At 49.4% G+C, this 24,077-nt stretch overlaps 1 protein-coding gene across 1 annotated transcript; it reads right to left on the minus strand.

Annotated features, from left to right (window-relative positions):
* Window positions 1-1,654: 1,654 nt before the first annotated feature.
* SDHA (succinate dehydrogenase complex flavoprotein subunit A) lies at window positions 1,655-24,027 on the minus strand. Its single transcript, XM_043887904.1, has 15 exons — window positions 23,873-24,027; window positions 16,151-16,240; window positions 15,023-15,184; window positions 13,001-13,144; window positions 12,619-12,783; window positions 11,542-11,690; window positions 10,832-10,956; window positions 9,171-9,339; window positions 7,989-8,184; window positions 7,116-7,287; window positions 5,390-5,508; window positions 4,455-4,566; window positions 4,236-4,366; window positions 2,649-2,762; window positions 1,655-2,064 (listed from the first exon to the last, which is right to left on the minus strand). The coding sequence occupies exons 1-15, from the start codon at window positions 23,933-23,935 to the stop codon at window positions 1,978-1,980; spliced, it is 1,998 nt and encodes a 665-aa protein (XP_043743839.1). The 5' UTR covers window positions 23,936-24,027; the 3' UTR covers window positions 1,655-1,977.
* Window positions 24,028-24,077: the final 50 nt, after the last annotated feature.

A 24,077-nucleotide genomic window follows, 5' to 3' on the forward strand; every position in this document is an offset into this window, starting at 1 on the left:
ACACCTAAGATCTTGTATCATCTACCTTACCAACTTCCCCTGGAAGCCACTCTGGCTCATTCAGTTCAGTAGCTGTCGTGTCTGACTCTCTGTGACCCTATGCATGCCAGGTTCCCCTGTCCATCATCAACTCTCGGAGTTTACTCAAACTAGTGTCCACTGAGCTGGTGGTGCCATCTATCTCGTCCTCTGTCGTCCCCTTCTCCTCCTGCCTTCTGGCTCATTACTTGTCTTTATTTGCTTATCAGGACCACTATGGCTCCTGCACACTGGAGACCCTTCCTTCTCTCTGCCTTTCCCAGCCTGGCATGGAATTCCAGGACACAGGCTTACTGTGCCTGCCCTACCCCCTTCCTTTCCAACCAGTATTCTTGCCAGAATCCAGTATGAAAGTCAGTGACCTTCCAGTTTTGTTTTTAACTCTGGCTTTTTACTGAGTAGCAGTCAATGTATTGAACAGAGGTTTAGTATAGGTTTAGATCTACACTGGTGTTGGCCCGCAGAATTTCCTGCAGTGATGGAACTGCTTTTATCTGCCATCCAGCGTGGCAGCAACTAGGCACATGTGGTCCTGGAGCACTCGAAGCACACCAAGATGACTGGGGAATAAAATCTTAATTTTAGTGACCTTAAACATAAACAGTGATGTGGCTACAGCTATTGCAGGTCTGAATCTTTTATGGTATATCTTTTTTTGATCCATATTAGAAATTATCTACACCTCTCTGGGCAGTATTCTATTTTCTTGTTATCTTGACTCTTCTTTTTTCTTTTACTTCTCTGGTTTGTCAATTCGCTTAACATTTTCAGTATGAAATATTCTGTCCTGTATTTCCTTAACTAAAGGAATTTCACAGAGACTTACATTTCCAGATTACCCACTCCCCAGTGGTTTTCTTGGTCTCAGAATACTCATGAAGACAGGTTTGTTTTTGGTTCAGAATTAGTGGCAGTGACATCAAGAAACCACCCTCATCCTTTGCAACCATCAGCCTTCCTGTTACCCTCTCATGCCTCAGGGGTACCCATGCCAGCTTTAAATTCCTTGTCCTAACACTTCAATGTTACTCGATGCCCATGTTAACACTTTCACCCAGCTTACAAAATGCCCTGGCACATACTTCTTCATAGTACCCACTGGCTTGGGCAAAGTAGTCTGAGGTTGTCATGCAGTCTTTCCACACGTTCTTTCCTCCTAAAAATTAACTCCTTCATATTTGTTGGACCACATCATTCAACACAGGCGGTTTTTGAAGTGTGGTCCTTGGTCATATTAGGAATACAAATTCTCAGGCCCAATCCCAGGACCTACTGAGCCAGAAGTTCTGAGCAATCTCTAACCTAGAAGAACAATCTGAAATGAAGGAACCCGATTGCCTCGGACTGGATTCTACAGAACCCAACCCTGAGACAAGACCTTGTGGGGCGGCTCCAAGCAGCACCTGCACGGGGGGAGGAAGATCCATTTATGCCCATGTCACCTTCATGCAGTGTTTGGTCATTTAAATTATTCAGGACACATGTTCAGGTATTAAACCATTAGCCTGCTGAGATCTAGCAGGTAATGTCTGTTGTCTTCATTTGCTGTCAAGCACCAAAACTCATGCCTTACACACACACCACAGCAAAATCTCTGGACTTTGATGCAACAGAATAGAAAGGTAGTTATGTTTTATATTTCAGGTCAATAAGTATGCCTCAAGTCAAACAGTACAATATTGTGGGTGAACCTGGACATAAACACAAGTCTGTAACTTGTGTCATCTAGTTTTATTATTTCAGGAGGAGGAGGCAGGGATGAAGGCAGGCTGAACACTTCCTGGCTGGTGATCACTGGCAAGTTACTGGTCTCTGGTAGGAATTTCTATCAGATGGCCTCCTCAGTCCATCAAGGACACAATCAAGAAGGTGGTTATGACCTGAACCCAGGCGTGAGCTATTATACATAATTACAGGAGAGGGGATGCCTCAGTCTCCTCAGTAGGAGCGGATGGCTGGGGGAACAGTAGCGCAGTCAGTCTCGTTCAAAGTTCTGTCGATTACAGGTCTGTATTCCAGGGAAACCTTAAAAAAAGAAGAGCCAGTGATGAGCAGAGAAATGTACACATGACACTCTTGTGCTTTTGAAAAATCATAAAAGCAGGTGTGCAGACACATTCAGGAACTTAAAAACAAAGGTATTTACTGGAATATTCTTCAGTAACAAACTTGAGATTATGTAAGTTCACATATGGAATACAACAATTAAAATAACACTGTATCAAATTCTCAACGCTTCAAATTCAAACTTAAACTGAAAACGCTCCAAAAGCAGGTAAAACTTTGTATACACTGTCATCACTTAATTATGTGTAAATCATGTATTTGCAGTTTTTCCTACTTTTAAGTGAAAGTTCATATGCACACGATACTTGAGGTAACTACTTCAAAATGGTAAGCAGGAGGTGGCCCTCTGAACCATCTGCCCCTGCTGGGTTCCTTTCCAGGCAGAAGCCTGACTGACAGTGTGTTTTCAGTGATGTCTCTCATCTGGCAGTAGTCAACTGAAATCCACGCTGTTCCTCACAGTTCAGCGAACACTGACCTGGCGTCACCCGAGGGCCAGGCCATGTGCCCGTGTGGACAGGTGGAACCCGTTCCCCACGCACCTTCCCAGTCTTGATGTCAACGTAGGAGAGCGTGTGCTTCCTCCAGTGCTGCTCAAACGGCTTCTTCTGCTGCCCCTGGATGGGCTTGGAGTAATCGTACTCATCAACCCTCTCCTAAGGCCACAGAAAGTAAGTTTATTTCAGAAAATGCCATCAACAAATACCCTATACAGCCCGACAACCAGAAAGCACGGCAAACTCGTCATTCCCACTGAAACTAAGTGTGCAGACCTGACCCAGAAGAGCACAGGGCAAGAACTCGCACCACACGCAGATAAAATGAACAAGATCTGGGATCCCTTGGCCAGTGGCCAGTCCTCTAGACACATCCGTGGGCCTTTACTGATAAACTGCCAACCCCTCACCTTGGGCTGGCCTGGTCAAGGACCCCTACCCGCCCCTGTCCATCCCATCCCCCCACAGCGCTGATGAGGTCAGGCCCTTGAGCCACAGGGCTGGGAGCAGGCCTGCAGCACAGCACAGCTCAGAACTCCACTTCTCCATTTTCTCTCCACAATCAGTGGATAGGTACTGGAATTTAACTGGTCTTTTATGCACTTGAGTTTATCAAATACCTTCCCTGTCTTTCTGCTCTGTACTCTTTCAGACTTCAACTTTCTCTTTCAGCCTTTTTAATTTAATGTTCTAATCTTAGCCATTTAAGTTTTCCAAAACTTTTAAAGAGAAGCTGAATGCAATTAAGGAATACCCTGCATGTGGTAACAGATAAGACGCACAAAACCTCTTCAAATAAAACCCCACACATCCACCCACTTGCAGCTTCTGCTGAGCAAGGCCAGACCTCTTGCCTGGGGCAATGGACACCTCCCTGACTGCTGCACCTGTACCCCAAGGAGGGGCGAGCCCCGCCAACCTCAACCCACTCCAGGTGAGGGGGTTCTGCCTGTCTTCGGTGACATCTCAGCCATAGGAACCAACCAGCTTCCGGGAAAGGTTTCTGTCCCAGGCACACAGGACGAGCGTGCTCACAAATGTCCTCTTCTAAGTACCTGGCAAATCTAACGCAGCTCCAACCAGTGTCTAGTGGATCAAAATAAAGTTCTTCCTGCTCAGCCTCTAGCTGAGCCATCCAAACACAAAAGACTGCCTGTCTGTCGCTCAGGTCCAGTAAATGTGCCCAATCCTAACCTGACTGCCGCCCCAAAAACCTCCTTCCAGGAAAATCTAACTACTACGTGCTGGATGCACTTTTCTGCAGAATCTGGCAGGTGAGCCTGGCGTAAAAATCAGTTCATTCAAAGAACAGTGAGCTGAGATGAGGCTCCACAGCTCTTTCCAGACCAGGGGCAGGCCGGTCACTGAGTCAGTCAGTGAGCAGCGCCGGCTGCACTCGCCTCCGCCTCGTCCAGGCCTAGAGGCAGCAGCAGACACTGAGCGGAAGGCGGAAAGCACTGGAGTACCAAAAACACGAAGACACAGGTGTGGAGGCGATCAGGAGAGTAAGGCGCCCTCCTCACAGCTTTGCGGGAAACACATGGAGACTGCCCTGGAGGGAGTGCGGGCCGCAGGGGGCTGACGGGTCACGGGGAGCCCAGCAGGCCGCGGGAGCCCGGGGAGAAGGCACACCTTGAAGTCCTCCCTGGCGTGGGCGCCACGTGACTCCTTCCGGGCCTCTGCTCCGTAGATGGTCTGCAGAGCACAAAGCATCAGGTTCTGCAGCTCCAGGGTCTCCACCAGGTCAGTGTTCCAGACCATTCCTGGGCACACAAAGCAGCCCTCAGGCGACAGGGCCCACTGAGCAAGAACTGTGCACCCTGTGACAGCGGGCGGGCGCGGCGCACTCACCCCTGTCGAACGTCTTCAGATGCTGCAGGTCTCCGTAGAGGCCGCTGATCTTCTCGCAGCCTTCCTGCAGCACACTTCCCACGCGGAACACCGCGGCATGGCTCTGCATCGACTGGGACGTGAGATACCTGTAAGCTCTTAATTCACGCGGAGAAGCCACGCCAAGAACTGTTAAACCTTCAGGTTTTCTCTTGGGCATTTTTTTTTTTAAATAAAATATTCAACAGAAAAACTAAAAAATTCAGACTGAGTTTATTACTCTGACTTTTAAAATGAAGTCTGTGAGAACTTAAAAAACCTGCTCTCTAAGCAACTCCCATGTGTACAAGAATACCAGCTAGTCAGGATGCTGCTGTACATGCCAGGGCTTACTGATTTTCATCCTGAAACTTGTACCCTGGACTTTCTCCACGCTTCTGTTCCCTCCTACCTTCCCACTCCACGAGGCCTCCCCGAAGCCCAGACTCGCGAAGAGAGAACCACAGTCCTCTGAGAGTGGCCACATGCACCTCTTCCCTTTTGCTGGTGTCTGTGTGTATGGCCACAGGAACCATTCGGGCTTCTTTCCAGAAAACGCTCCCACACAGAAATTTCAAGTGGACAGAGCAAAGTCTCCTTCATGGAGCAAGATTCCCCATGTTAAAATAATTGGATTCCTAGCTGTTTTGTTTTTAATTGACCTAAATCTGTGTTACCTGATGGATAAGCCACCAACCACAGGTACCTACATTTTAAAGTGAAATTAAAGAGAAAGCCACGTCCCAGTGCCGGGGAGCTGCTGTTTCTGCCCTGGGCTCCCCCTTCCAGCCTTCGGTATGGAAAGCACACACTTGAATCTTACGCAGACCCGAACATGCCTCTGGGAAACAGCAACCCCACGGCAGGGCTGTCGACGCAGCTGGCCTGCTCACTCCAAAGCTTGTCCAGGTTCCTACCTTCTGCATGTTGAGTCGCAGTTCCGATGTTCTTATGCTTCCATTGGCAAATCTCAATTTGTCAAGATTCATGACAGATTCTTCCCCAGCATTTGGTTTAATCGAGGGAACTTTATCTCCTTAAAAAAACAAAACAAAAACCACCCCACCAAATGTGTTATACTCTTTTCAGGGAGTTTGGAAAATGCACACATAATATTCTACCTGAACTACCCTGTCCCCGAGGAAGCATCTATTGACTTGGGGTCAAAGAGTAAACAAAAAGACTAAATTTCTGGCAAAGTCTGTGTCCAATAAGTAATCTTTGCACGAACAGAACAGAAACCATATCTTAAGATCAAAAATTAGATGTATGCAAATCAATCTTGCATTACTAATCTGCGAAGGAGAAACACCGCACCCTGCAGGAGAGCTGTTCTCACTCTGCCCAATTCTTCTGATTTTCAGACTTAGGGGGTGGGGGGTGGATGGGAGGACCTGGCCGGGGGTGTCTAACAGCCTCCTGCTGATCCTGGCTCTTTACCCTCTTATGTAAACCTCAAGATTTGCTGTTCTTGCCTTTCTAAAAAGATAAACACTTTTGAGGTTTTTAAGCTGTTTGGGGATGACAAATATATTTTCTGCAGAAGGTATCGCACGTAGGTGTGATGTGCAGGAGACAAAGGCCTGCAGTCACTCTCTCTCCAAGGCTGAGCGCTGCCCGAGCTCCTCCAGGCGGGCGGCTTTGCTCCCTTTTGTTTCGAATGCTTTAAAAAAGTTGTTCTGTAAAACTGAGTTTTTCTCTTAGGTGCACACATCTACAGATTTCAGTAACACATACAGACTGCTGAAACTGCCATGATTTTAACATTTAGCCTAACTTAGTGTGGTTGCTGGTTCTGCGTGACCCTCGCCACAAGTAGAACCAGGCCCTTAATGACCACCCCACCATCTCCTGCCCCAGTCTCCCTACTCCAGAACCCCACACACAAAATCACATTCATGTGGCCTCTTGGGTCTGGACTGCACCACCTGACATAGACTCATCCATGTTGCTACATGTGTGGGTAGTTTGTTCCTTTTATTGCTGATTTCCAAAAGTTTTAATAGTGTAATCCTTCAGGTACAAAAGTAAATGGTATTCTTATAAAACTTCCTTCTTCTCAGGTCAAAAGAAAGGGAACCTCGAATTTTCTCCTTTGCTGAGAGACTGCTATCGGGCTCCAGCTTCAGCAAAGTGGGCACCAGAGTTGTTGTCAGACTAGCACGTGGTTATCTCTTCCTCAGCAAATTAAGTTACTTTATGTCCACAGGGGAAATCACAGGTAGAAACCCAGCCTCTCTGGAGGGGAGAGCTGTGACCCAGGCTTCTCTTGTTTGCGTCAACTCATCCTTTTCTCCCTTAAGAGATGTAGTTGTATTTTGCTCATTTATACCTACTATTTAAAACATTTCTTTGGAGATAATTCACACCAGGCAAGTAATATCTGATAAACCCCTTCAAACTAACAATTTCCCAGGAGTGACTTCTGAGCAGAACAACTGCAGAAACACCTGACTCAAGTTACTCTTCTAACTCCACCCAGCCTGTGTTTAGTCTCGGGTCTATCACCATAAAAATCTCTGAATTTCTGTTTCTTCACTTCTCTGGGATAACACCAGGACTCCCCCCCTCCGCCCCCTCCCCACTATATGACCACAAAGCAAAGCCTCTGCAAATAGCTAGGCTCCTGGAAGAAGCACGTACCGGGTCTGCAGGACTCCGCGATGCTCAGAGCGCACGCCCGGCCGAAGACCACCAGGTCCAGGAGTGAGTTTGCACCCAGACGGTTGGCACCATGCACTGAGGCGCAGGCGGCCTCCCCGCAAGCATACAGGCCGGGCACAACCTTGTCCTGGCCATTCACGTGCCTCAGAACCTGGGGAAAGAGACCAAGATTAGCAAGCACGGTCTGCCCAGCTCCCTTTCCCCTCAGCAAGGATAGAGAATGGAGAAGAGACTGGACAGCCCCTCCCCCCGCCCCCGAGACACTGCCCCACCCCCTCCCCGGCCACCTTTGCTGAGGTCTAAGGACGGCAATCTGATGCCCAGGAGACCCTCCCCGCACCTGACGTGCCCCCGCAGCCCCACTCCAGCTGTGGGTGTGGCACAGGGAGGGCAGCAGGCGGGAGGGCACTCAACAGGGAGGTGGAGGGCCGGAGGCGTCAGCGCAGGCCACCTCACCGGACGAGGGGCTGACAGTGACTAAAAGGCTCTCTGTGAGCTGCAAACCATCCACGAGTTAACTGTGAAGAGCTCACAAATTACTGTTGAAAGCACGCACTCATGTAGGAAAAACTGCAAACGATCTAATATATGACTAAGGAAGAATTAATCAAATGCTAACAGTTGATTAAGGCGTGAATGCAAACATTGGAGGAGCACCAAGGCCTCCCGCCCTCCAGCAGAAGCACCCGTCACACCGCACAGCACTTCTGGGAGGGGAGTCCCCTCAGCCTATCACCGGCCCAGCACCCGGAGCTCACAGCACTTCTCGGGGGGGGGGGGGGTCCCCAGCCAATCACCTGCTCAGCACCCATCACACCACACAGCACTTCTGGGGGGTCCCCAGCTGATCACCTGCCCCTTGTAGTTGGTGGGGATGCCGCCCATGTTGTAGTGCACGGTGGGAAGCACAGGGATGGGTTCCTTGGTGACGTCCACGCCCGCAAAGATCATGGCCGTCTCTGAGATGCCGGGCAGGCGCATAGCCAGCTGCTCCGGGGGCAGGTGGTGCAGCTGCAGGTACACGTGGTCCTTCTCGGGGCCACAGCCTCTGGGGGAAGAGAACAGCAAGGCAACAGGTCAAGAACGACATCCAGAAAATGTGAGGTCACAGCATCTTCGTGGTGCGTGAGGCAACACCTGCTTTGATCCAGGAGAAAGCGCCCCCTTCACTAAGGCCACCTTTCTGGGGCATCTCTTCTCGGCAGCCAAGCACCAAAGTGGGCCCCAGGTGCTGGGATGCAGCTGTTAACACGGCGGACACCCCACCCTCACCAGGCTCACACCTGAGTGTCGGGAGGTCACAATCTGCCGTGTTCTGCTGGGTGAATGCATTAGTCCTTTCACGCCAAAGAACAACCAGCCTTCTTTCTTGTGCACACACGATGCCTCCAGAGGCCACAACCCAGGCATTTAACCAGCATCACCACGGCTGGCACGGTGTCAGGGAGACTTGGCACCTCACACCTGACACCTGAGGTCTCACCTCAGCTAAGACCTCACACTGCTTCACAAAGAACAAATCCTACTCACCTTGAGAGCCCCCAACCACCCAGGGTTAAGCAACAGGCACTGGAAGCTCACCGTTAAATTCCCCTGGTGGCTCAGACAGTAAAGAATCTGCCTGCCATGCGGGAGACCTGGGTTCAATCCCTGGGTTGGGACCATCTCCTGGAGGAGGGCATGGCAACCCACTCCAGTATTCTTGCCTGGAGAACCCCCATGGACAAAGGAGACTGGCGGGATACAGTCCATGGGGTTGCATCTGACACAACTGAGTGACTAAGCACACAAAGCCACCACACTCACACACACATGAACTGGTCCACAGATCTGAGAAGGAGTCACAGCTAACTGCTAAACTTCTTAAACTACAGGTCTCTGGAGACCATAAACTAGCAGACAACTGTCAGAGGCAACTGCATGCGGTCTCCAGGGTGAGCAGCAAGCTGAGAGACACAGGAGCCCCCCAGCCCTTGCTGAAATGCAGACACGAACCGCAGCCACCAGAGGATGGGGGCGCATGACCACACAGACCTTCCCTCGCGGATTTCCAGGGTCATGGACCGGGACACGACATCCCTGGACGCCAGGTCCTTAGCGACGGGGGCATAGCGCTCCATGAACCTCTCACCCTGGCTGTTGATGAGGATGCCCCCCTCTCCGCGGCAGCCTTCCGTGATGAGACAGCCAGCGCCGTATATGCCTGCAAAGAACCAATCGACAAGACAGTTACAACCTAACAATCGCTGGGTCTATACTTCAGATGCAAATGCTTTTCCCAAGATACTCTGGGAGAAGGAAAGGGTGTGCAAACGGCACACCTCCCAGGAGAGCAGAAGATAGAGAAAAAGCCAAGGCAGGTGGCGATGCCACAGCATAAAAGTGGCACAGCCCAGCTGCACAGAAGGCCTGGCTGCAGCATCCACGCAGTTCTGCTCAATGCCCCGACCGTGACTGTGCTGCACCCTCTCAACATGGCAAAGTGTACATTTAACAGCTCAGGTTTTAACTGTTCAACACCACGGAGTTGTGTTGACTGATGAAGGTTAGGAAGCCTGGCTGGAAAGCTGGTGTCGGCAGCAACTAGATGACGGACGAGCCTGCAGATCGTGGCAGCCCTCACGGAGGCCGTGCCCACCACGGACATTCCAAGTCTCCCCGGCTTCACAGACTAGCCCGCCAACATGATGCTGGGAGGTGCAGAGCCCAGATCCAAGTCTGGCAGCAGGAGGGGGAGCTGCGCCGTATCTCGATCGTCCCTCGACTTCCCTCAAGGTGATGAGGACAAGGACGCCTGGAGCTGGATGCAGTTTGTAGTTTGAAGCCTAACACTTCGATTAGTGCTCTAAAGGGTTACCTTGCTTTTAGAACTAGATGCAAATTCCTGTCTGTCATTTTCAGACTTCCTAGTTTCAATGGCCATTTCTTCCAGTAGTTTATTTCTCATATATTGAAAAGGAAGCAAAAAAAAAGAAAAAAACCTCTAACTACAGAGGAACTCAGAAGTCTCAGATATCTTACTGGTTAAAAATAGCAATAAAACTACCACCTAATACACTGCTTTTTCTCATTCACGCCAGGGTCGGAAAGAACACACTGACAGAGTGTGTCTGGTTCTTCAGCACGGGGTGGCTCCGCGGCTGACAGGTCGTCCCTGGCCCCCTCCCCGGCCCCTCCCACGCCCATGCCCGAGTCGCCTCCCTCGGGGTGGCTCTGGCCCGCCTGCCACTCAGTCACTGCGGCAGCCCGAAGTTCATGTGTGCTGCTTCTCCACTCAAACGCCTTCCCTCCGGCCCTACCGCGTGCTGGGCGCTGTGAATGTCAGTGTTAGTTGCTCAGATGTGGCCAACTCTTTGTGACCCCGTGGACTGTAGCCTGCCATGCTCCTCTGTCCGTGGAATTCTCCAGGCAATACTAGACAGTGGTAAAGCAGCAGACCTGCTCTGGCCTCCCAGGGGAGCTAACAGCCTCGTCGAGGAGAGGGGCAGCCAACAGTCACTGCGTCGCATCGCGAGCGTGCTAAGATGAGGTGAAGCTAAGATGCTGGCTTCACCGCCCTGAGGACCCTGGGAAGAAGCTCCTCAGGGAGGCCATGATTCAGGACTGAGATCCGAGAAAGCAAGCACCTGTAACTGCAGAGAGGCCTTCCCATAGTTCCTGATCACCTGAAAGACGAGGAGCCCGACGCGTCCTACCTGTGGGGTGGAACTGCACGAACTCCAGGTCCTGGCAGGGCAGGCCAGCCCTGGTCACCATGGCGGTGCCATCGCCGGTGCTGGTGTGGGCGGACGTGCAGCTGAAGTAGGTGCGCCCATAGCCGCTGGAAAACACAGGTCGGCAGAGAGGCTACAGCACACGTGTTCCCTCGGGGCCGCGCGCTGGGCAGCACCTCTGGTGCGTCTGCACGAGCTGCCCTGGCCACAGCAACGGAGCCTAGGGACGCCTGTGCTTTAGGGCATGTCTGCGCTGTGTGATTCTCTGAAAGAATGCTCCTTTTACAGTAAAACATAAAAATGTTTATGGATTCACTTCCTGACAGTATATAAGATGGAATTTTACTCGTTTTCTTCATGTGAATAAACAGCACTTATCTATCCCAGAAACCAGTATAAACACAGCACCCACCAAAGCAGAAGAGATGTTACTCCAGAAAGCATCACATGACCCTCCAGGCCTCGGTCTCATCGAGGGTCCTCCCAGCTGGGAACTGCTGACTCTTTCTGACCATGCCTGAGGTAGGTGCTGGGGCCGCCCCTCAGGCCTTCAGCGGTACAAGCCCAGCAGGTGACCCAAAGCCTGGGCCGCACCCACCGCCCCGCGATGCCTCCATTCTCACTAGAAACAGGAAGTTCCGAAATGCAGCTCGCCTGCAGAGAAGTTGAACATGACAAAGGCAGGCTCTCACCCTGTGGCGATGACGGTGTTTCTGGCCCTGATGCGGTGGATGGACCCGTCTTCTATGCACAGAGCAATCACACCGCGGCACTCCCCGCTCTCCATCAGGAGGTCCAGGGCGAAGTACTCCACAAAGTAGCTGGTGTCATAGCGGAGAGACTGAAAGGGGGAGAAAACGGAAAAAAAAGGGATCCTGCATTCGTAGTGGCACTGTAAACCTGACCAGTTAGAGACCGCGATCTGAGGGGAGAGGGATCAGGCAGACCCGGGGGGAACAATGGATTCAAAAAGGAGCCGCAGACTTCAAGCCACAAATGCCAGCTCATTGGTACAAAGAACACAGCCCAGGAGAGGGGGCTGCACGTAGGGCTCATCTCAGCTCCAGGCAGCCCTGAGAGGCGCCAGAGGCAGCACCAAGCTCCCCCCGGCCGCCGCCAGGGCTGAGCCATGGACCATGGGGGTCCAACTTGGACCAGGCTGTGCTATGTGGGGCCTGCTGCCACGTGGCCGAGTCCAAGTAAAACGAGACGCTCAGCACATTTCCACCACAGCAGAGGGTTCATCTTGGACTGTGCAGCCCGGACTTGGGATCTGACAGCCCTGGAAAAGGATGGGGCACTTGTCAAACCACCAGCCCCCTGCGTGACACACAATTCTGACTTGAAAATCAATGATCTGTGACCCTCTGCAAATCAAGAGTTCAAAAGCAGCACTGTTCAGAATACTGACTACTGGGCCAAAGTTGGCCCTGATTATCCAGTGACCACTGTCCCTCAAGTCATAGGTCAGACTGAACAGTTAAGTATTAAATCAATCAATTTAGGAACTCAGAGGTGGGGAAAAAGCCTCAAAATGCTTGTTCTGTTCTTGTACTTTCATGACAGAGGCCAGGGTCAAACCTGGCATGTAATGACCACCACTTACGTTTCCAAAAACAGACACTTTCAAATTAACAACTAACCAAGTAACTCTGCTGCTTAGAAAGCGACCCCTGGGCTGACAGTGACCTGGCCCAGAGCGGCCTGCTTCCCACCCTGCACACGCCTGGCCAGGCTGCCCCTCACCGCCTGTGGGCCCAGCACCTCACCCTTCCGTACAACGTGTGCAGCAGCGAGTGGCCGGTGCGGTCAGCTACGCAGCAGCAGCGGTGGGCCTGCCCACCCTTCCCGAACTTGAGGCTCTGTCCACCAAAGGCACGCTGGTAGATCTTCCCATCTTCAGTTCTGCTGAAGGGCATGCCGTAATTCTCCAGCTGAGGAACATAAAAGGAGACACCTAGAACCTTACAGGACCTGGACACTCACGGCTAACCGACACCAGAACTTCAACACCAATCTGCAGACCAGGACGAACACCCTCTATGAGAACGTCAGCCCCGGGGAGCAGCCCTCCCGTGTTGGCAGCTCACTGCCGCCCGGCCAGTTGGCCTCCGGCTGCCGCCGCCGTGCCCGCAGCCAGCAAGGACGCACCTCCACCACGGAGGCGGGGGCCTGCTCTGTCATGTAGTGGATAGCGTCCTGGTCCCCCAGCCAGTCAGAGCCCTTCACGGTGTCGTAGAAGTGCCACCGCCAGTTGTCCTCCTCCATGTTTCCCAGGGCGGCGTTGATCCCTCCCTGAAACACAGCAGCCCGTGAACCACAGTAGGAGCCCAGCTGCACCGTCAGCCTACCTCCCCACCGCCCCTGACAGAACAGATGCGGATAGAGCCAGCTCCTCGAGTGCCAGTGTCTGTGAGGGATCACACCGCCTGGCAGACTCCGAAGCAGGTCTCCCCCCCCTGCAGAGACAGGGTCCGGTTTTAGAGCCCCCTAGCCTCAGGCGCCTCACCCTGGAGAAGGGCATGGGGCCTGAGCCCTCGGGGAGTTGTCTGGAGTGTCGGCTGAGGTCCCCCCGGCTGAGGCTTCTTTCCTACCAAGCCTGGCACATAAAGGGGACTCAGAGCTGTCTACTGTTTTATGACAGTGTCCCCAGAAGTGCTTGTGCGCATGGGTTAAAGGCAGGAAGTGCCCATTGCTGAGGCTCAGAGCCACACTCTCCACCCCCGCTGCCCCCTGCCCCCGCCCCCCCCACCCCACCGCCAGCCCGTCAGTCACCGAGGAGATCGCAGCACAGAGCAAACTTTAGCAGCTGGCCACCACCCCACCCCCAAACTTCAATCTGCTATCTCCTCTTCAGGTAGCGTCTTTCACACACGACACTTTCTCTAACCGTCCTCTCCCCAACTGTTACTCAAGCGTAACTTCTTCAGGAAGACTCTCCTAAGCTCCTTCCTCAGCTGGTGCTGCTCTCCCTCATCCTCCTGTGTGTTTTGCTACCAAACCGATGCTAGCATAGAGCAAGGAGCCTCGGCCAGACACACACGAGTTAATTCATTCCTTCCTCCCTCCTCCAACTCCAAACCCAAACACATTCCTGATAGAAAAAAGAAATCTTAAGTACCAGGGTAGCAGAATATAGAAAGCTGGTTTAAAAATGAAATGAAAATCAAACTGTCTTCCAAAGGGATTATATAAATTTATATTTTCCTCAGCGATGTAAAAAAATTCCTGTTTCCCCACAGACTTGCCAACAGTTTTGTCAAACTTGGAGTTTTGCTTATCTATTAAGTAAAAATTCTCAATAAATAGTGCAAAAATACATAGCCTAGTGCACACACAAATGTTATCCTTCCCCAATTAAACGTTCTTTTCTTGAGAACCAGCATTCAAGTCATGCTACCCTTTTTTCATTCCGTTTTATTAATATTGCACTCTACCTGAAAACTGTATTATTTTTGTAATACTACTTAAAATTATCTGTTTATATCTATTCTTCCTTTTAGATGATGAATTAACCACAGAAGTTTATTACTTATTCTTCAGTTTAAAAAGCACAGTTTTTGAACAAAGTATCTGGACAGCTCGGTGGCTGAAGAACGCTGATGCTCCAGGTGTGATGGTGACAGGAGCTTCTACTGGTTCCAGAGAGTCACCACATCCTCTGCTGTGCCAACGAGGAAATGTGCCCAAATACTAGAAAAGAGCCACGTGTGACCCTAGGATACTCACTGCATGTCAGCCGGGCACTACCTACAGTGTGCCTAGGGTGAAAAACCACAACCATAAAGTCACCTAAGTTCTCACCTCACTCACCCTCTTCCCTAAATCCAGAGCAGGACAGGTCACTGCTCTCTGCTGCACATTCGTGCCATCATCAGAGCCCGTCCCCAGCGCTGGAGGCTGGCCCTGCGTCTCCGGCAGACACAGGGCAAGCACACAGCCTGCTCGTTCACGTGGGGCGAGTGCAGGGGAGGTGGTCACACCATGATGGGGGCAGGTACGGGGGCGTGACTGGAGTGGAAACAGGAGGGACGCGTCCCCAGGGGGTGGGCGGTGACAGTGGGCAGAGAGCCCTGGGAACCGAGTGCCAGGAGCAGAGGGGGCGCGGTGCAGGGCAGGGCTCCTTGAGCGGCACCTCACAGGCACTGTGAGCACGGGAGCGCCTTCTCATACCTGGGCCGCAACAGTGTGGGACCTGGTGGGGAACAGCTTTGTGACACAGGCTGTGTTGAAACCTGCTTCGGAGAGGCCGAACGCAGCCCGCAGGCCTGCCCCCCCTGCACCGACCACCACGGCATCAAACTCATGGTCCACGACTGGGTACTGCGCAGAAATCTGGAAAAGAAAAGTCCCCGTTAATCACTAGTTCAACTAGGCTGGACACTGAGGCTGTGGTCACGGTGAAGGACTTCAACACACAGGAGTTGCTGCCACCGCCGGAGGGCCTCCATCGTGCCGGGCTGCACACCAGCCGCGGCGACAATGGCAGACTCGGTGGGCACATCCTCAAGTCAAAAGGGTGCTCCCATCACGGCAGAGCACCGATCCACGGAGCCGGGACACCCACCATCAGCTGAAAGGCTGGAAACTCACAGCATGGGACCACAGACGGAGAGTAGGGCAACGCCACAGATCAAAACACCGGTTCCAACTATGGTTTCTCTTTACAGTTACCATTTTGTACCTTTTCTTTTTATGCTTACTCCGTATATACATGGTTAGACAAAGCTAAGCTTATAAAGTAGTATGGACCATGCTTTGCAAGTTTCTCATGAAAAGAGTGAAATGTTCATTTAGATAAGCAGAGTCCATTCACCTGGGAGACCACCGAGAACCCAAGTATGTTCCAGGTCCATACTGTATTTATGACTGAGAAGGTGCCAACTAGCACTCAGTCACCACTGTGAGCCCATGAAAAGGGCCTCAAAAGCAAATTCCGGTTTCTTCAACAGAGTGAGGAAGGGCCTTGTAGACACAGAGGAGCCCACGTTCAGCTGAGAAGGTGTCTGTCACCTCGCATTCCAGTAAACATTGTTCACCTGACATCTGTATTTTGTTATTTTGTTTACTTCACTTGACGTTTCATTTGCTTATACATACCCAAGAGCTACAAGCAAAAACATCAGTATCTATATTTATGTCTGTACTATAATTACTAACATATCAAAAATAATTTGGGTACGAATTAAAAAGAGAATTTAAGTAAAAACCTGTGTGTTACTCAAGTACGTAAAAAACTGGTATAGAACACTACTCTGCTAAGTCAAGAAAATCACTTAAAACAAAGAGCCCTGAACTTACCGCATCTGAAATTCTAGCAGACGACCTCTTATTGCCATCAACGGTGAAGTGAAAACTGCGGGCTCCTGTCTGCCATGCTGCTGGCCACTTCTGAAACAAAGAGGGAGGGCTAACTGTCTTCAGAGAACCGGGGACTTCTAATTTCCTAAGTCGTGAACCTTCTCATGGACCCAGGTGCACGCTCTCACCCAGAAACCTTTCCTGGAACCCTCCTCTTAGCTCTGAAGGGTTAAGGCAGGGGCTAAGGACCCAGGCCCGGCTTGAGGAAGTGGTAACCAGCAAAGGCCCTTCCACATGAAGCTTGTTTCCAGACAGGACATTCAATGACCCAGAAAATGTAAAAGGCACACTTTCAAATTTCCTGACTTACAGTACTTAGAGGAGAATGGGAAGGACACCTGTGCTGCCTAAGTGGCAGTTCTGCAAACCACCAAGTGCTTTTCCCGGGTCCATCCCAGCCCTCTTCACACTGGCCCCCCACCCTGTACATGGGGCCTGCGGTTCACTGGAAGAGGCACTGACAGTGAGGAGGGGGCAGTGAGGCTGCAGAACAGGCTGTCCCAGGCCCGGGGCTGACCCTTCATGGACACGCGCATCCAGGCCCCGAGACGCTCCTGGTCCTGCGTCGCCCTCTCCACCCCTGCAGCGGCTCAGCCATGTCCCTGCCTGTCACACTTCGCCTCCATCCCCCTGCCTGGACACCTGTCCCTGGTCTGTCCCTGGCCAACCTGTACAACTGCAAGCCTCAGCGAAAACGTCCCTTCCTACAACCATTTACCCAAGAAAAGGGTGGCAATGAAATCACAACCCAGCAAGAGAGGCAACATTCTTCACGGACTAAGAAAGGTATGCAATTTAGGGAACAAGTCTTTTCATTCTGCTTACCACATTTTAGCAGACTCTGGTAAAAGAGACGTAGAATATTCTGAACAACAGTTTTGGGAACTAAATACATTCAGCAATGACAAAAGGGATGTCTTCAATTATTCTTCAACTGGAAGAGATGTTTCAATTTTGTGGAGAAAAGAAACTATGCTTTGGGACAAACACATGTGGATTATAGGGAGAATTTTCAAATACAAAATGAACTGCAAATATGTTGTTTGAAACCAGACAGACTTCTTTAAGATGAGGAACTCTGGCAGGGGTTGGATAACCTGGCTGACCACCAGCGAGGAACGTCAGAGGCAGAAGGTTCCCTCTAACTCAGAAACTGAGTGGTGGTTGATGCAAACATCTGAGTTTATTTTAATAGCTCTACTTAAAAAGTGTAGTTTCTTGCATTTTTAAGTAGATTCGAACTGGTAAGAGTGATATTTTTGAATTTTTCATTGGTAATGTTAAGTGTATTTGTTTTTTTTTCCCAGTACATTTGTTTTTATTGACAAAACTTAAGTTTTTTTCCTTCAGATGTGAATTTAAAAGAATACTCTCCAGCTTTATTATACTTTCTTAAATGGTAAATTCATATTTTAACATAAACCAAGTCCCTGAAGGAATTTTAATACAAATGTTCTTGAAGATATCATAAAGTACTGCGACTGAACTGAACAATAAAAATATAGCTAACAGTACCAATAAGAATAGTATACTTTGTGATACCAAGTTAAAGTTAAAATAGAAACTGTGAGATTCCCTAAGTATTTATTTCTTCTTTCTGGGATGTTCACATTGAATAAAGACAGACAAACACACACACCCACATGGTTAGCTTAAAAAGCAGTAACTACTGTAATAAAATCTGTAACAAATTATCACATTATCACCCCATGGAAAACAGTAACACTATTTTTTGTACCTAAATCAGATTTGGGGAGTGATTTTAGAATTTGGAGAGTCCAATTTAATTTTAATCCAATTTCTGTCTTTAGATAAAACTCATTTTATGCCACTTATTAATCTCACATTTTTTGAAGACAAAAATATCAAAATATTGCAACAGAGCAACATGAAAAAGAAAGCAGAAATCTACCTAAGATATTAACAGAGTTAGCATAACAGTACAGGTCACTGAATCGGGAGAATAGAGAGAGCCACAAGTGAGAAGAGCAGAGATACTTATCTCCCCAACTGAGCAAAGTGGAGAGTCCTCATCTAGCACAGCACCCTATGAATCAGGACCAAGAAGCTACTCTGTAAGAACAGGTACAAGCTACACAATTACAGAACTACACAGTAAAGGTTCTGAAAGTGGTTGCATAATCAATGGGAAAACTGAGGATGTGGGTAGTAGGGCAAGTGAACTAAACCCTTCAGTTCAGTTCAGTTGCTCAGTCTGACTCTTTGCGATCCCATGGACTGCAGCACGCCAGGCCTCCCTGTCCATTACCAGCTCCCAGAGTTACTCAAACTGATGTCCACTGAGTCGGTGATGCCATCCAATCATCTCATCCTCTGTTGTCCCCTTCTCCTCCCACCTTCAATCTTTACCAGCATCAGGGTCTTTCCAAATGAGTCAGTTATTTGCATCAGGTGGCCAAAGTACTGGAGTTTCAGCTTCAGCATCATTCCTTCCAATGAATATTCAGGACCGATTTCCTCTAGGATGGACTGGTTGGATCTCCTTGCAGTCCAAGGGACTCTCAAGAGTCTCCTCCAACACCACAGTTCAAAAGCATCGATTTTTGGTGGTCAGCTTTCTTTATAGTCCAACTCTCACATTCATACATGACTACTGGAAAAACCATAGCTTTGACCTTTGTTGGCAAAGTAATGTCTCTGCTTTTTAATAAGCTGTCTAGGTTGATCAGCACTTCTCTTCCAAGGAGCAGGCGTCTTTTAATTTCATGGCTGCAGTCACTGCAGTGATTTTGGAGCTCAGAAAAATAAAGTCTGTCACTGTTTCCATTGCTTCCCCATCTACTTGCCATGAAGTGATGGGACCAGATGCCATGATCTTAGTTTTCTGATTGTTGAGCTTTCAGCCAGCTTTTTTCACTCTCCTCTTTCACTTTCATCAAGAGGCTCTTTAGCTCTTCTTCACTTTCTGCCATCAGGGTGGTGTCACCTGCATATCTGAGGTTATTGATATTTCTCCTGGCAATCTTGATTCCAGCTTGTGCTTCATCCAGTCCAGCTTTTCTTATGATGTACTCTGCATATAAGTTAAATAAGCAGGGTGACAATATACAGCCTTGACGTACTCCTTTCCTGATTTGGAACCAATCTGTTGTTCCATGTCCAGTTCTAACTGTTGCTTCTTGACCTGCATACAGACTTCTAAGGAGACAGATCAGGTGGTCTGGTATTCCCATCTCTTTCAGAATTTTCCACAGTATTTTGTGATCTACACAGTCAAAGGCTTTGATGTAGTCAATAAAGCAAATATTTCTCTGGAATTCTCTTGCTTTTTCAATGATCCAACAGATGTTGACAATTTGATCTCTGGTTCCTCTCCCTTTTCTAAACCCAGCTTGAACATCTGGAAGTTCACGGTTCATGTACTATTGAAGCCTGGCTTGGAGAATTTTGAGCATTACTTTGCTAGTGTTGTGAGTTGAGTGCAATTGTGCTTTGACATTGCCTTTCTTTGGGAATGGAACGAAAACTGACCTTTTCCAGTCCTGTGGCCACTGCTGAGTTTTCCAAATTTGTTGGCATACTGAGTGCAGCACTTTCACAACATCATCTTCTAGGATTTGAAATAGCTCAAGTGAAATTCCATCACCTCCAATAGCTTTGTTTGTAGTGACGCTACCTAAGGCCCACCTGACTTCACATTCCAGGATGTCTGGCTCTAGGTAAGTGATCACACCATCGTGATTATCTGGGTTATGAAGATCATTTTGCATAGTTCTTCTGTGTATTCTTTTCACCTCTTAATATTTTCTGCTTCTGTTAGGTCCATACCACTTCTGCCCTTTATTGTGCCCATCTTTGCATGAATATTCCCTTGGTACCTCTAATCTTCTTGAAGAGATCTCTAGTCTTTCCCATTTTATTGTTTTCCTCTATTTCTTTGCATTGATCACCGAGGAAGACTTTCTTATCTCTCCTTGCTATTCTCTGGAACTCTGCATTCAAATGGGTATATCTTTCCTTTTCTCCTTTGCCTTTCACTTCATTGTGGGATTCTTGCCGACAGCAGTAGATATAATGGTCATCTGAGTTAAATTCACCCATTTCAGTCCATTTTAGTTTGCTGATTTCTAAAATGTTGATGTTCACTCTTGCCATCTGCTGTTTGACCACTTCCAATTTGCCTTGATTCATGGACCTAACATTCCAGATTCCTATGCAATATTGCTCTTTACAACATTGGACTTTACTGCCATCACCAGTCACATCCATAACTGGTTGTTGTTGTTGCTTTGGCTCCGTTTCTTCATTCTTTTCTGGAGTTATTTCTCCACTGATTTCTGGTAGCATATTGGGCACCTACTGACCTGGGGAGTTTATCTTTCAGTGTCCTATCTTTTTGCCTTTTCATACTGTTTGTGGGGTTCTCAAGGCAACAATACTTAAGTGGTTTGCCATTCCCTTCTCCAGTGGACCACGTTTTGTCAGAACTCTCCACCATGACCCGTCTGTCCGTCTTGGGTGGCCCTACACAGCATGGCTCACAGTTTCATTGAGTTAGATAAGGCTGTGGTCCATGTGATCAGTTTGGTTAGTTTTCTGTGATTGTGGTTTTCAATCTGTCTGCCCTCTGATGAAGAAGGATAAGAGGCTTATGGAAACTTTCTGATGGGAGAGACTGACTTTCTGAGGGGGAAACTGGGTCTTGTTCTGATGGGTGGGGCCATGCTCAGTAAATCTTTAATTCAATTTTCTGTTGATGGGTGGGGCTGTGTTCCCTCCTCATTTACCTGGGGCCAAACTATAGTGGAAGTAATGAAAATAATGGTGACCTCCTGCTACCCTCAGTGCCCCTGAGGGTAGTACCTCCAACCCTGCAGCAGGCCACAGGCAACCCACACCTCTGCCGGAGACTCCTGGACACTTGCAAGCAAGTCTGGGTCAGTCTCTTGTCGGGGGTGGGGGGGGGGTGGTCACTGCTCCTTTCTCCTGGATCCTGGTGCACACGAGGTTCTGTTTGTGCCCTCGAAGAGTCTGTTTCCCCAGTCCTGTGTAAGTTCTGGTGGCCCTATGGGGGGCTAATGGCGACTTCCTTCAAGAGGGCTTATGCTATACCCAGGTCTGCTGCACCCAAAGCCCCTGCCCCTGCGGCAGTCCATGGCTGACCCATACCTCCGCAGGAGAACTAAACCCTTATTTACCAGCAAAAATCAATGTCTAAGATGGACAAAATGCACCTGCATATTAGCTAGAGAAATGGAGGTAAACAGCAGGCATCAATACCAAAATCAGTTCAGAACTGATTCCACTAGAGAACAGGTCTGGGAAGGAGGTGGTCGTCTTTCTTTTCACTTACAAGAACTTCTGTACTCACTGACTTTTTTTTTTTTTTGCTACTATGTGCAATTACCTTCACTTAAAATTTAAAGGTTTTTTAAGTAAGGATGTTTAAAACATCATTCACATGATAACTGAGGATAGGCTGTGAGCTGCAGGTCCTGGCACAGAGGAACACCACACAAGTTTCACATGTTCCCTCACAGAACCCTCATTAATGCCACAGAGCAGTGGAGTCTTTCCAAGGTATTGGATCTGCCTGGCTGGCTCCAGATCCTATACTTTCCCTATGATCCAGGGATCCTTGGGAAAAAATTTCCAGGCTTCCAAACTAAGATGAATATCCAGGTACATACCAAAACCAGCCACAATTTTTCAAATGAACCAGGAAAAACAGGACATGGAATGTAGAACTGAAAGCCAGTGCCATTGTAATTATTCCAAGAAACAAAACAAAAGGTTACTAGTTACTACAGTGGCCTAAATAATGTAAATCTAGATATGCCACTAACACATATTCAGAACAATACATTAGAATAAATTGATTTATTCTTGAATAGCTTGTTGAAAATGGAAAAATATCACCTGAAGTTAAGCAACAACTATTTAAGGTTACTGGTTTTACTCTTCCTTTTGATTTAACTACTTTCAAATAGTGTGCAAATTTGTGTCAGTACATTGGGACAATTAAAAAGGAAACAAAGGCAAAATAGGTTTGATAATTTTGTAACTCAAAAGTAGCTGCAAATATGACTTGAAAACACCACAGAATTGGATAAAGATAAATCTTCTGTGGACTTTATTCAAATTATCCTTATTGAGTACAGTCCTTGAACATTTCTCAGTGGGAGATTATGAATTCCTTTCTTTTTTTGTTCTGCTAATTTGCTGCTTCTGTTCTTGCCAACCTTAAACTCCATTAAGCAGCCTGGAGACAGATTAATTTACATAGGTGGAAATAATTTTAAAAGCTACCTTCATCAAGATAAAAGACTTTAAAACTCAAGACCATCTTTGGTAGATCTAACCTGTGGTTTAATTTTGCTAACTCTCTCTTGCCATTTTGTTCACAAGCACCTGAACACAAGCCCCTGATGAAGAATCATGGAGACAGTGAAGCACAGTGCTGGCAGTTAACAGCAGATTGCACTAAGATCACTTCCAATCAAGCCAACAGAAAAGGAGAGGTTTAGGCGCCAATCTGTTGTTTGTGAAACTTTCACTTTCAGCTAAAACCTCAGAGCTGAATTCCTTCCAGCCCAGCCTGTATAAAGGACAGCAACACGTACATAAACTGTCAAAGGGCAAGTGATGGGTGAAGGGCAGGCGCAGGCTGGAGTAAGGATCATCTGGCTCCAGTCCAGGTTGACAGACCTGTCCACTCTTCCCCAGTGACCACCAGACCAAACTGCCATCTCACCTAACAAGAAGGGCCCACTCAGAAGTCTGCTTATGCTTGGTTGACTAAAACTATCCCATTGACCATGGACTTCATCATCTGCTTCTGGACCCCCTGCTACCCTTGTGTCTTAGAGCCCAAGATTTGGGGGGCTGGGGGGAACCTCTGCTCAGTAAGCATCAACAACATGGGACAACATTTAAAACACTTTCTGGGGTTGGCAGAATGTCCGACTCAACTTCCTCACATTTAGCATAACCTCTAATACCAGAATTTTAAAAAGAAAAAAATTGTGGGTATAATTACAGGCACAAATAAAGTCTACATTGTTGAAAGACTTGCTTCTCACTGCGATTTTTACTTTGTAATTAAAGCACTAACTAGGTGGCTGGGCAAGTTCACATAACGGGACCAAGTAACTAAACCCTCTAAATTCAGTGCTTCAGTAAAATTCCAGAGGATCAACTCATAAGACTTAACTGTCAGGAGTGGAAGGGACACGGTCCAGCAGCCAGGCCTCGGGAAAGCACAGCCCAGACCGACCGAGTAGGTCTCACGGGGCTCCGCAGGAAACGCTCAGGAGGACACCGGCCCCCGCGACCGCCCCGGCCGCTCTGCGGTCAGTGCCCAGGGGCCGCGCAAAGCCCCAGAAGCAAGGCCGAGTCGAGTGCCGGGGCGCTGCTCAGACCGCACCTCACGGGCCCACTGCCGTCCGGCCGCCCCGGGCACGTCCCGCCGCGTGACCTTGAGCAGCCAAATCTTCGAGCGCGCGCCCGCGGCTGGGCGAGAAGCCTCGCAGCCGCGCCGGGCTCCCGGACAGGCCCCGGGCAGCCACGGGGAAGTGACCTTCACCGCGCCGCCGCCCGGCCGGCTCCGGAACGTGTGGCGGGCCCTCCCCCGCGTTTCGCCGCGAGGCAGGGGACCCGGGACCCGGTGTCTGCCGCGCCCCGCCCGCGGCGGACACTCACCGTGCAGGTCAGCGCTAGGCGCCGGGCTCGCAGCAGGCGCGACACAGCGGCAACCCCCGACATGTCTGCCCTCCGGAGCAGTCGGTCGGTTCCCCGCAGACCGCGCCTGCGCACGTCGCCCCGCCCGGGGTCTTACGTCGCTGCGCCCGGGTCTTACGTCGCCGCGCTCGGGGTCTTACGTCGCCGCGCTCGGGGTCTTACGTCG

The sequence above is a fragment of the Cervus elaphus genome, chromosome 25 (genome assembly GCF_910594005.1).
Source record: "Cervus elaphus chromosome 25, mCerEla1.1, whole genome shotgun sequence".
In the NCBI taxonomy this organism is placed as follows: domain Eukaryota; kingdom Metazoa; phylum Chordata; class Mammalia; order Artiodactyla; family Cervidae; genus Cervus; species Cervus elaphus.